This window comes from Aquarana catesbeiana, linkage group LG02 (genome assembly GCF_042186555.1).
Source record: "Aquarana catesbeiana isolate 2022-GZ linkage group LG02, ASM4218655v1, whole genome shotgun sequence".
In the NCBI taxonomy this organism is placed as follows: domain Eukaryota; kingdom Metazoa; phylum Chordata; class Amphibia; order Anura; family Ranidae; genus Aquarana; species Aquarana catesbeiana.
In genome coordinates this window covers 142,017,080-142,030,460 of record NC_133325.1, presented here as the reverse complement: position 1 = coordinate 142,030,460, position 13,381 = coordinate 142,017,080, and the positions used below count along the sequence as shown (strand labels likewise).

Here is a 13,381-nt window from a genome sequence, read left to right as displayed (position 1 = left end):
TTTGAGAGCTGTTACTTGCCTTTTGTACTACATGGTACGTTGTTTGACTCTTGATCTTTGTCCTTTGATGTCTGTTTTTTAGGGGGTTTTAATCAATGTCAGATATGCCCAAGATAATCTGTTATGCGGCATCTGCTGGTTAATCTCGGTCAGCTTGTTGCTGGATGCATACACTTCTAATGTGCGTGCACTTGTTGAGCAAAACCAAATAGAAAATAAATAAAATAATAGAATTAAAATCTAAATCTAACAAACTATTATTTCACAATGACGTAGCCAAGGTCCATCCCCTTTGTAGGACCGCCCACCAATTAAGGGAGGGGTTTCAGTACCAATCTGAAGAGTGCTTTTCAGATGGACACATGTATAAAGACTAGCAAGAGACTAGCACCGATAAAGCTCTGATGAAGAAGGGACACCTTCGAAACGCGTTAGCCAGCAGCAGTTCGTACGTCCTCTTCCTAGGACCTGGAAAACTGCTACCAGCGGACCAATCTCTTCTGTCACTGTATATAGTGCGATTTTTTCTCCTTACCTTTGTGAGTAGATTTTAATCTTAGTTTTAATTAAATAAATTTACTTAGGATAATGCACTAGGCTGGTGCGCTCTCCTAAAAGTAATCCTTAAAAAACAATAACTAACTTATAAAACAGCACTGGATGTATATTTAGTTTGTATTAAATTTGGGAAATAGTTAAATATTAATATTAAATTTTAGCAAATGTTCAAATGTCAAGCAATATATTAAAATTGATCTCAGCTACCCTACTACTGGAAGGTCTGCAGACTGCTCACTCACTTCACTACCATCAATGCACTGGGTTGTATGCCCTGATGGTAAAGGGTCATAACCCGTCCCAATTTAGTGGGGTGGTTTAAACAAAGTGGCTAACTTAAAAATCGGGGCATAGATCAGCTGCAGCACATACAGTACAGTAGATTTTTTGGAGGTCATACATGATGGGGTATTGGGTAAACACTGGCTTTTATAAAGGTGTACATACGGCAGTGGGGCTAGAGCATTCTATTCTCACTCACCTTTTGCTTTGTCCTGTGCAGAAGAAAAGATCAACTCAACAGCTGCATCCTCTGGGAATCTTCCATCTAAGAATGAAAAAGAATATAGCTACTATGCTAAAGAACTGCATTATTAGATTTGGGTTAGTTCCAGGATACATGCAACTGGTTTCAATCAATGAGCACTTAAAATATGACCTAAAAAAATGTTGCTGTGAACAGAATTCTACATTCCTTGTTTTATAACAGCAGAACTAAAAAGTACATAAAACATGATACAGAGCTGTCCTTTTCTTTACCTAGGACTGAGATAAGTGACTTTATCCTAATACAGTAGACAGATGGAGCCTTAATATGTTTTGCACAGTATGTGGTGAGACAATGAAATTGCCAGAAGTCCCCAATTAGTAATCTGAACATGTACATAAACCCCCGATCATGTACACCCCCCAAATGTGTTCCCTACCCCTTGTGCATTTGGCCTTTGGCTGAAAGCAATAATTTCCATGTTCTTTCCGATCTTCAAGTCAGTTTGTAGGACTTTACTACAGTTATCAGCCCTCAAGCATCCCCATGGGGGCATATATTGGTACTGATTTCTCACAAAGTAGATATGCAAATACAGATGTTTTCGTGGTCACTATCTGAGCATATACACTAACGCACAGATCATCTGAAAGATTAGGAATAGAATCAAGCTGCCAACTCGGTGTAATCCAAATGTGGTAGATCTTATTGGCTACATAGTCAATAAAGTGTAAACACGCAATCATGTTTCGGCCGTCAGGCCTTAATCATTGCTATGATTAAGGCCTGGGCCTGACAGCTGAAACGTATTAGTGTGTTTGCACTGTATTGACTATGTAGCTAATAAAGTCTACAACATTTTGATGACACAGAGGTACTGACTTGAATCTATTCCTGGATGTTGGATGCTGTATAAGTGTGGTGTCACTGATGTAAAGTCGCTGAATAGGCCACCGTTGAGCGATACAAACTTGTCCTTGTGCACCTGAAAGATCATCCAGTCCAAAAGCTCTGCACTATGGAATAGGAAGCAGTGAGTGTTGGGGGGGGGGTGCTTGCCACTAGGAAGTGTTGGGTGGGTGGGTGTGTGTTCCAGGCAGTTCTGGAGAAACAAATATTAAAGTAACAGGTGTGTGCTAACAGGCATTGCCAACTACTTGGTCTTGTAAGTTTTAAATCTTGTGGTGGAGGCCCAACAGTGGATTTATTCTAAAAGCTATTAAAACATCATTATTTAAGGTACATTTGCATATTCTCATATATCTTTTGATAGATGACCTGAGATGGCTGTACAAGCACCATACAACTGTTTTAAAAATAAAGTTGGTGCTCCTGTAAGTTAATGAACATACAAGTACTCATTGTCATAGCGGTGGAAAATTCTTGTGATTGATTAGTGATAGTTCCCTTTTCTGCACAGAACAGAGAACTGCCCTCCACCCTATGCAGACAACGCTGGCCAAGAACTTGAGTCAAGGAAGGAAGACAGAGAGGAGCATGGCAATGATCCAAAATAGTAGATCTCACGCTACCCATTGCTTGCTGCAAAGATCTGCCCTTGTACAGTTATTCTTGCAGAGGTCTGTAGACAATTTGTAGCCGCACTGCATATCTCCTCCTTCTCTCCTCACCTGTGCAAGCGCAGTCCAGCTGGTCCTTACTGAAGCACAGATGTGTGTTGTGAATGGTGCATGTATGGAACTGAAGTCTGAAGAGCACTTCTCTCTCATGGGGCTTGCAAAGCTTGTGATAACATTTCACCTGTGGAACACATAAAGATTAATGCTGCTTATCAATTCTAACTACAGAATAAGCTGTAGAGACATCAGAAAGCATTCAAGAGTAAAGTTAACTACAGACATGAGATTTTTCAGGAGAACTAAACCCAATCACAAATATCTTATATACATATTAACATGTTAAAGTAATTTCAAAAGTTGTTTTCAATCTTTTATAATATGAACCTTTTACCATAGGTGTGCACCCCAAAGCTCCCCAAAGCATAGGGTGTGCACCTCAAAGCATTAGGATGTGCACCCCAAAGCTCCAACACACATGCCTTTCTCTGAGCCTCAGCTGCACGAGGCAGTGAATGGATGGGAAGTGCTCTGTGTTCAACAGCTTCCTGTTTATTCACAAACGGTAGCATAGTAAACACAGTTTACTATGCTTCAGTTATTAATGAACACAGTGAGTGAGTGTGTTCATTTAAAAAAGGAAGGAGCCGGTAACTGACATATTTGCTAATCCCTTACCCCGTTCTCCATTTTGAAACATCCGCTGAAGTAGCTGGGGAAAGGGGGGGGAGGGAAGTCAGCAGCACTGCAGGGGGGTTGCCGCAACACGAGGGGGGAGCTGGCCAGGATAGGAAAACGGCACCACACATAGTGATTGGAGTGTGCCCAGGCACCGCCTGCACATGCCTATGCCTTTTACTAAAGGAATATCTGGTGATCCTGCCATGGCGTTCCTTATTCAATCACTTCTGGTTATGCTCTTCCAGTAGTGCTCCTGCTTTATCACCCTGACACATGTGCCTCTAGCACACAAGCGGCTGTACTGACACACATTGGTCTGCTGTATAGCTGGTCCACAGCAATGAAGTGCCACTAACATAAATCCAAATCGCGGGTGGTATAAAAGGCGCCACATCCTAATATTAGTTACAATCACAAAACACCTAAGCACTTGGGTTTTTACGGCATCAGGTTCAAATAAATCACAACCATATATCAACATATATAAATTACATTTTTATATAATATATTGCACATAAAACACATACTACCCCTTGAAAAATTATTCTGTCAATCATTGATATTGGTGTACCCAAAGCAGATATACAACCCTCTACAAACATATTGCATTATAAGTCAAGGCAACCAACTGTTCCGTTCCAAAAATTGGTCATATATACAGGCATACCCCACTTTTAAGTACACAATGGGGTTTATTTACTAAAGCTGGAAAGTGCAAAATCAGGCTCACTTCTGCATAGAAACCAACGAGCTTCCAGGTTTTATTACCAAAGCTTAATTGAACAAGCTGGGGTTAGAAGCTCATTGGTTTCTATGCAGAAGTGAGCCTGATTTTGCACTTTCCAGCTTTAGTAAATAAGCCCCATTGTGTACTTAAAAGTGGGGTATGCCTGTAATGCTGTGGACTGATAGAAGTTGATTTACTCAAACTGGAGAGTGCAAAATCTGGTGCAGTTCTGCATAGAAACCAATCAGCTTTCAGTTTTTTTGTCAAAACCTAATTTAACAAGCAGAAGTTAGAAGCTGATTGGTTACTATGCAGAGCTGCACCAGATTTTGCACTCTCCAGTTTTAGTAAGTCAACCCAATAGAGTCTTCACAAAGGAGGAGGGAAAAAAGAAGGGTCACTGATGAGTTCTACATGTTTCACAGTTAAAGCAGGAGACATACAAAGCAGAATCTGTAATTATAGAACATAGAACATTAAATTGATATAGTAACAGAGTATAAAAATATAGTTTTACTGTTCTATATGTACTGAATTGTAGATTCTGATATGTATTGTCCCTGACAAAGTAGCTTTGGCTGGGAAATGTGTAGTGCTCATCAGTGACCCTATGGTTATGGTTTGTTTGGTATCCAACGCCTTAAAAACTCAAGAGCTTAGGTGTTTTGTTATGTGCCGCTAACACTGCTGTGAGTGTATGTAGACAGGAAATGACTGGGGAGATCAACAGCACTGAGATACAAAAGTATGAAAAAAAGGTGAAAAGAGTATAATGGAAAAAATATAGCAGTTGTTTATGAAACAGTATGCTTAAACAGACCAAATGTCTTCCAGCTTCAGTTTTGACCTACTTTTTATTAAGTAAGTGGTATTAGTATTACCACTAGGAATCTTCCTTACTCTTCCGTAACTGACAGTTTTATGAAAACCAGCAGTGAATTTGACTTCCTACATAGCATAAAAGTACCCGTGAGCTACAACTATTTGCACAATTCTAAAGCAAAAGTGAAGAAAGCATTTGCGACATAACAGCTTAAGTGCAGCAAGTCAAGTTTACTTAGAGCGTATATTTATTACATAGATTGATATCAGCCATGGGAGAGTAGGAGACAGGCTGCAGATTCAAGTTATGTAAATCAAACCCCAACTTCTATTTTCAAAAACATGCCTTATACTTAAAGTGGAGTTCCACCCACTTTTACAACTCTTCAGCATCCCTCACTAAACTGTGCACTGTAAACGAATTGGATATTTTAATTTTTTTTTTCTCAGTGACTACTGTATATCTGCTGTATTCATTTTTCACCTCCTCCTCCCTGGCCGTGGCCCATCGCATCATTTCCTGTTTGCAATGCCTTCTGGGAAGGGGCGGCAACTTCCTCTGACACTGCCGTTGCTATGGAAACCTGACCTGAAACCTATTACACTGCTTGTGCTGCACTGAGCATGTGCGAGATCTGCAAGGATGAGATCCAGGAAGAAATACAGTCTGGCTTCAGATGCCCACACTTAAGATGGCCACGGCCTGCTGTAAGTTTATAAAATAACAAACTACTGCTAACAAACTAACAAAACAGACCTTAGTTTACAGACTAACTTTACTAGAATACATTAAGCTTGTGTATTATAGGGGTATTTTTATTTAAGTATAATTTCGGCCAGAACACCACTTTAATATAGTATGTAAACTCTAACAATAAACTTCTCTTATTTACTCCTCTTTGGTCAGTTGAAAGTGCTTGTTATATCTGTTGGATAAGTGTACAAAATACCTGCTGATCCTACCAGAAATGTTGTCAGCTTATAACTTCCCATGATCTTTGCCTTTCTAAAAAAATGAAATAAATGTGCATCTTTTTGTAGGTAAAAAAAATGTACATTTATTTATTTTTATGCACCCGCAATCAGCAGATCTAGGGTGCAATCTCAGTTTCCTGCAGACTGTCTGTGTAGTGGAGGAGGCCATCCCCGCCGGGAGAACACAGTGATTATTGCTAACGGCCATAACAGACGCTAGCAATAATCGCATGTAAAATCTGATTGGCTCGTTGAACTAAAGTTGATCGACCAATCAACTTGGGTAGATTCAGCCTGCCCATACATGGTTCAAAACTCGGTCGGTTCCCGCTGATTTGATTTGATCTGTCTATGGCCAGCTTAAGAATCGAAAGGAAGGTGGCTACTTTTCCAGAACCAGAACCAGAATTTATTTATACAATATATGCATGTTTTATATAACATGATGAATAGAGTGTTGTGAATTGTTAGAGCCACATTCAACCACACATAAAACAGTCTAGTCTAGTGAGGCTAATATTTGTTCAGTTTGGCTTGATAAACATCATTAGTAAGTCCTTGGTGCCTCATACCTTTCCTTAAACTCCAGCAGACATTAACATCACATCTCTGAAGAGCAGACAGCATATTACAGTATATCTCTGCCTGAGAAAAGTGTGGTTATTTCAGTTTTACCCACAGATGTTACAGCTGTTACTGCACCGTGTGCAAATATTAGGCTGGAGACCGAAGATCATTTGATTTTCCCAGAAACTTCAGAACCAGGTCTATGGTTGCTGCAACTTTAATATTTCTCTGTCCCAGTGGGATGAGAAAATAACTACAATTACAGGTGCACTTGGCTTGCTCCCCAGACCAACACAGATGGACAGAATTCTAAATACAGGAGGAAATTAAAATAGTAACCATATCACAGGTTACAGCTTCTGAAAGCATGTCTGTGAGTAAAAGCCAAAACCTGATTGGTTACTATGAGCAGCGCCCCTATACTTTCCTTGTGCAGCAGATTACTGTTCTTCTCTGGTACCTACCATGATATCACCTTTAAGCAGCAAGGCTGGCTCCAGACTTATGCACAGCTGTCGTCTCTGGCTTGTGCCATCTGCAAGGCTTAAGAAAAAGAAGAGAAGATGAGCTCCAAGAATAACAATAAAGTAGAGAAATACTGCTTCTCCCTTGTGACTGCTTCATCATTGACTTCTTATAATTTTGTACAATTATTATGTGGTCAATAAACAGTGTTTATTAAAAACAAAGTTAGGAAGTACACTGAAACTGATAGGCTGAACTTACTAGATTCCAGAGGTGTAGACCAGCTGCATGGACTGGTAGATCTTCAGAAAAGGGCAGAATACTGTGAAAGAAAGTCAATGAATTAAAAAATGCTAAAGTCATAGAGTTAGATTGAGGTATACAGGTGGAAAAAATCACAACCAGGCATTCCTGGTATTTTATGTGGCATGACCTGGAATGTGAAAAATATAACAGAAGAAAGGAATTATGATGACACACGTAAAATAGCACTGGTTTATTGCTGCAGATGGTAAACATATGGGCATTGGGCACATTATGCTACATACATTTGCATCAGAATTCCACTAGGGATGAGTGAGGTTCAAATAAGGCTAGGTCTTTGGAACAAGTAGCTAAAATGTATTTAGCTTTGACCTCCCAAAAGCCCTGATGGCTCCAAGTTCAGACATCCAAAAATTATTGCTTCCTATGCTTTTACGACCAAAGTAAAAAGTCTAAGGCTCCATTCACACTAGCGCGTTTTTTGATGCACTTTGCATTTTGCAGAAATGCATGGGAATTTTTTAACATGGGTTCCTATGGAACATGTTCACATCAATGCCTTTTTGTACCTCTGCATTTTTGGAAAGGATCAGGGACTTTTTTTCATGCAAAATGCAGCGTTTTGCATGTAATAGAATTCAATGGACCAGCATCAAAAACGCAAGTGCAGCGTTTTTGCAGCGTTTTTGCAGAGTTTTTGGCTTTTTTTGTTTTTTGAAATTTTTTTTTAGACTGTATACAAAAAAAAACGCAAAACGCCGCAAAAACGCTGTAAAAACGCTACAAAAACGCTGCTCAAAAACGTGGCAAGCATGACAAAAAAAACTCCAAAAACGCTCAAAAACAACATGCATAGGTGTGAATCGAGCCTCAGACTGGAAATAGGCTATCAATGGATTCAGTCTGTCTGACTGTTCCATGACCAGTCAACAGAAGAATATGATTCAGGTATCCTATATCAATTCCAAGCTTGTTTTTCACTAAGAGATCATGTACAAATGACAGAGCACCTTTGGGTACAGGTGTTTTCAAATATGCAATAGGCTCGCCTCAGAAAAACTTGATAGTTCACTATATGGAAATAGTTTGGGGCAGTTTCTGGTGTAGTCTATTTTATTTCTAAAACTCTTTCTGTATGGTAAACCACAGATTTGGAGTTACATGTAACTTATGGAGAAGAGATAGAGAAATTGGAAGGAGATAAGTGTTTAGTGGCTGGGAGTGGCCTGGCTTTGTGAGCGGAGGTTGTCCCACAAGAGCTACATCCGTATAGTAAATAGTATCCAGGAAATGTGTTTGTTTTTAGAGCGCATGAGAAGAAAAGGGGAGGCACGGCTGTCAAAATGAGAGGGCTCTGTAAAGTAAAGCCGGCCATTCATGAATCAAGACTCAATTCATGTACGGTCAGGCTGGTTGTAATGAAGCTGATCCATCAGTCAGATTTTTGGCATGCGATTACTGTCTGCAGCTACAGCCGCTAGCAGCAATCATCATGTTCTGACAGCTGGGAAGGTTCCCCGGCCCCTCTCCCCCCCCACCAGCAGAACACAATAGCGCTGCAGGAAGCATTCCCCTATCAACACTTCAGCTTGCCATAGACGGAGCGATTTTCTTCAACTGTGCGTTGCAGGAAAGAAAACAGGCAATGTTGTTGGGAGAATCCCTCTCGCAGAGCCATTGTGTTCTACCAGGACACAGTGAGCCGCTAGCGATAATCGCATGTAAAATCTGGCAAGCTGGTTGTACCCAAGTTGATTGATCGATCAACCTGATTACATTCAGTCTGCCCATACATGGTTTGAATCTCGGATGGTTCCTGCTGAATCAGCCGAGATTCAAACAGTCTGTGGATGGCTTTACTGTGCTGATAGGGAGGAATCAAGCAATTTTCTTCCCTGCAACCCATGGTTGCAGGAAAGAAAATGGTTGAAGGGAAGAAAATCCAATAGTTTATGACTTGCCAAATTTCTGAAGCCAATAGATCAGAATTACAGACAAGCAACTAGCAATTACAGAAGGAGCATACAGTGAGGCCAGCCTTCTTATTTCTCTGAGTACGGGTATCCTGTAAGTTGGTCAACATCCCCCCACCCCACCCCGCTCTTCCCCACTGACAGTTATCATTTTCTGAATTGGAAAAGTGCCCACATATATAGGTCCTGATTTTTTTTTTTTTTTTTTATTATTCTACCATATGACAGAAAGATGCATGAGATTACATAAATGTGTTTTTACAAATCTGCATTTAGAATACACTATGAGATAAGCAGAGTTTCTCTTTATTTGCATGCTCTGGTTATGTGTAGTATTCCAGAACCTATAGATTATGGTTTCTTATAGAAAGTTGGATGCTATTAGGTTTCCAAATAACAGTGAGCATTAAAAAAATCAATGCCGTTTTTCAGAAACATCAGTGGGATTAACCACACAGTCTATGACTGTGCCTGAGAAACAGATGTCAGGGGAAGACAAGAGTTATAAGAAGCACATGTGCTTGAGACAACTGTATAATGAGCACCATATAGAAGAAATGAATTGTAGAACAATGACACAGAAAGTCAGGACCGCAAGATGATTGAACGTCATTGCTCAAATATTTACTGTAATAGATATGTAGAACAGGCATCTCTGGAGATGTGTCAATCAGTAAGTCCTGGGTCTGACTGATCTGTATTTTTATCTATTGTTAAGCCTGTTTTTTTTCCACATTGCATGAAAATGTAGAAATAGTGTTGGTCTGAAAAAGGTCTGAATACACATTTGTTTTCTGAAAATGACACATTTGAATAGAGTGAGGGGTTAATTGTCTAATTGTCCTGATCACCAATGTCCACCAGGAATGAAAGTGAAATGCAAAATTCTGAGTTGCCTTCAGAACAAGAGAGAAAATCTTCCAATGGGGACACTTGTTCCTGTGACAACCCTCTTATGCCACGTACACACGATCAGGATTTTGGTCGGAAAAAGATATGATGGCTTTTCCGACTGGATTCCGCTCAAGCTTGCCTTGCATACACACGGTCACACAAAAGTTCACTGAATTTACGACTGTCAGGAACGCGGTGACGTACAACGCTACGACGAGCCGAGAAAATGAAGTTCAATGCTTCTGAGCATGCGTCGAATTATTTCCGAGCATGCGTAGGAATTTTGCGCGTCGGAATTGCTACAGACGATTGCATTTTCGGATAGGAACTTTTTCCGATCGAAAAATTGAGAACATGCTCTCAATCTTTTGCTGGCTGGAATTCGGCCAGCAAAAGTCCGATGGAGCATACACACGGACGCATTTTCCGACCAAAAGCTCTCATCGGTCTTTTGCTGGCCGATCATGTGTATGGAGCATAAGAGGGGCTTTCCCTCACATTGGAAAGATATCTCCTCACTTCCTGTTTACAGGACAGGAAAGGAAGGAAAATCTCCTGAATGAAACACAGATGGCAAAAAACAACAACAGTTTAAGTCTTCCCTATGCTAAAATGAAAAAATAAATATACTTTAAACTGCCCCACATGAAGTATGACCAGTCCTTTACAGCAGATTGAGACAATACTGAAATCACTTTTACTTGTTGAATACTGAATGATTAGCCTTGGAAAAGCACTGATTTCCCTTACTTTTCATGTTTCCAACTCTCTCAAGAGCCTACAAGAAACAGAAGCTCTCTACACTGCTCAGCGTCTGAATGATTCAGAATGGCGATGACAAGCAACAGTTTTATATTTTATATTTTACCGTTTTATATTTTACCGCATCATCAATCCAGAGATTGGATTTTTAACATCAATCCTGTGAGTGACATAGAGGTTTGTGTTATTTTAATACTGAACTGGCACATTTTTTGTTTTTCTTTGTCTAGTGCAGGGTCGGCAGCCTACGGCCCACCGCTGCTAAATGTCCCATCAGTTTGAACAGAGATAATTCCCCGGATGTGGCACAATCTGCAGATAATTAGCCGACCAAACCCCTGTCTTCAGTGTCCCATCAGTGCACATGATGAATTCACGCGCACCCAACCCCTGGGCATTTTAACCCCTTCACACTGACCTACGCAAATATGCGGCCTCGGTTTGAAGGGGTTGTACTGGGATGATGCCTGCAGCTGCACGCATCACCTCACTACCATTTTTTTACAGCCAGCAGTTGGCTTCCTTGGGATAACAACTGATACGGGTAAGAAGCTGCTCAGCTGTTATACCAAGCAGCGGGAGGGGACAGCCCCCCCCTCCCGCTGCAGTCCGCAGTGCGCCCGGGCTCTCCCGTCCCAACGGGAGGCGCTAGCGACCAGCTGGCACATCTGCCGCCTGGCCGGAGACCCGGACAAAGCCGGAATCGGCTTTGATCGGGTCTTGGATCTAGTAACCCACAAGCGATATCATGACATCATTTCCAGTTTACAGAAGACTTAAACAAGACAAATTTTAAAAAAATTACAGTATTCAAAACAGTCAAACTTGGCGGTTTGAATGCTTTTAAGTGCAAATAAGGGATTTGGGGTCTAATAGACCCCAGATCCCTCCATAAAGAGTACCTGTCACTGCCTATTACTGTCACAAGAGATGTTTACATTCCTTCTGATAGAAATAAAAGTGATCAGATCCCCTCCCCCCCAGTGCTTACACAGCTGGGGGTGGGAGGAGGCTGTGTAATTTGCAGGGGGTGCTGTGTAATATGCAGGGGGGACTGTGTAATATGCAAGGGGTGGGGGGGTCCAGAAGTGCACGGGCTGTGTAATGTAAAGGGGACCAGAGGTGCAGGGTCTGTGTAATGTTCTTCACTTATTAGCAGGTGAATGCGGCCCTCCATGCATTCACATACATTGAATCTGGCCTTTAAAGTGGAAGTGGTCCATGCAAAATCAAAAATCCCTGCATCTATAGACACCTAGGATCTAACACGAACCTCTCTATCCCTGTAAAGAAAAAACGAGTATGCATACCTTTTTGGAAGCCGTTCTGACCCGCTCCAACTGCATCCCACGCTCAGCTGTCAGGATCCAGTCAGAGCGGGTACAGGGGAGACGGAGGACAACGGAAACGCCCCATAGTAACTCTATGGGTGATGTCACTTCCTATTCATTTCACAGTCGTTGTCCTCCGTGTCCTCTGCAGAGCTTCTGGCGCTGCAGAGCGGGTCAGATCGGCTTCCAAAAAGGTATGTATAATCATCATTTCTTTACAGGGATAGAGAGGTTTGTGTTAGATCCGTGGTGTCTATAGATGCAGGGATTTTAGATTTTGCATGGACTTCCACTTTAAGTGGAAAATGGTTGCTGACCCCTGCTGTAGGAGCATGCAGAAGTCCATTTTGAGGGTAGATATCAAACTAAATGCTAACTGAATGCTTACCTCCATCTGTTTGCAGTGCAGGAATGACTGGTAGTAACACACACTGCAGGGACAACATATCACTGCTGATCTTTATGGTGCTAGACAGCAAACCTCCAAAATAATTGATATATCTGTGTACAAAGATAACATTTAGTTAGTAAATCCTACATTAGCTGACAAGAAAACACTAGTCTGAACTACTGCAAATAGGCAACACAACATTTCTATTATAACACGCAGGGTTTTACTAAGCCAAAAACTTTACATGTAAACAAGCCCTAAGTGTGCCGATGCCGAATGTAACCAAGGGCTCATTCACAAGTGCAGCAGGCACTGCTGCTCCTCTGAAAAGTGATCCAAGTGTGTCTGACAGGTGGTGAGGAGGCGATATGTTGCTTCTTCAGAACTTGATTTAAATGCATATTTGCTGTGTAATGCATGTGTTTGCAAATCAGATCAGGTGTAAGAAGACACTGTGCCCGATGATCTTTGACCTCTCCCATGTTGTTTGGGTAGATCTTCACCTCTTTAAGGTTATATCATATAGCAGCTTTGCTCTTTGCACTTAGTAATCTAAGTGATTATACAGTATATACGGTATGGAAGAAATACTTCTTATATGATGGAAAAAAAACAATCTTGCTACTTAAATCTTTAAGACTGTGCACAGAAAATGCCAAGGAAATAAAGAAATAGTGATCTGCATAGAGCATAAGCTGATAGTAGTCAGACGTCAGCTTTCATTAGAGTAATTAAAACAGTTGTTACCCGTTTACTATAGGTTACATGTCTTTGCACATTGTCCTTAGCCAGATTAAACAAAGGCAGATTGTTTATGTGTCCTATGAAAGTTTCGTGGGTTTTTGAACTATTAATCAGCTATGTGCAATCTATGTTCCTGCAGCTGCTGAGGGACGTCTTGGTCTAG

At 41.0% G+C, this 13,381-nt stretch overlaps 1 protein-coding gene across 3 annotated transcripts in view; it reads right to left on the bottom strand.

Moving 5' to 3' along the window:
* The window catches only part of TNS2 (tensin 2), a 271,078-nt gene that overhangs the window by 71,867 nt on the left and 185,830 nt on the right, over positions 1 to 13,381 (bottom strand). For all 3 annotated transcript variants that reach the window (XM_073613552.1, XM_073613554.1, XM_073613553.1), the window contains exons 12-16: positions 12,472 to 12,584; positions 7,121 to 7,181; positions 6,859 to 6,937; positions 2,677 to 2,806; positions 1,040 to 1,105 (exon numbers count right to left, since the gene is read on the bottom strand). In XM_073613552.1, the coding sequence (XP_073469653.1) occupies positions 1,040 to 1,105; positions 2,677 to 2,806; positions 6,859 to 6,937; positions 7,121 to 7,181; positions 12,472 to 12,584 (449 nt within the window). The remainder of the gene's footprint in view (positions 1 to 1,039; positions 1,106 to 2,676; positions 2,807 to 6,858; positions 6,938 to 7,120; positions 7,182 to 12,471; positions 12,585 to 13,381) is intronic.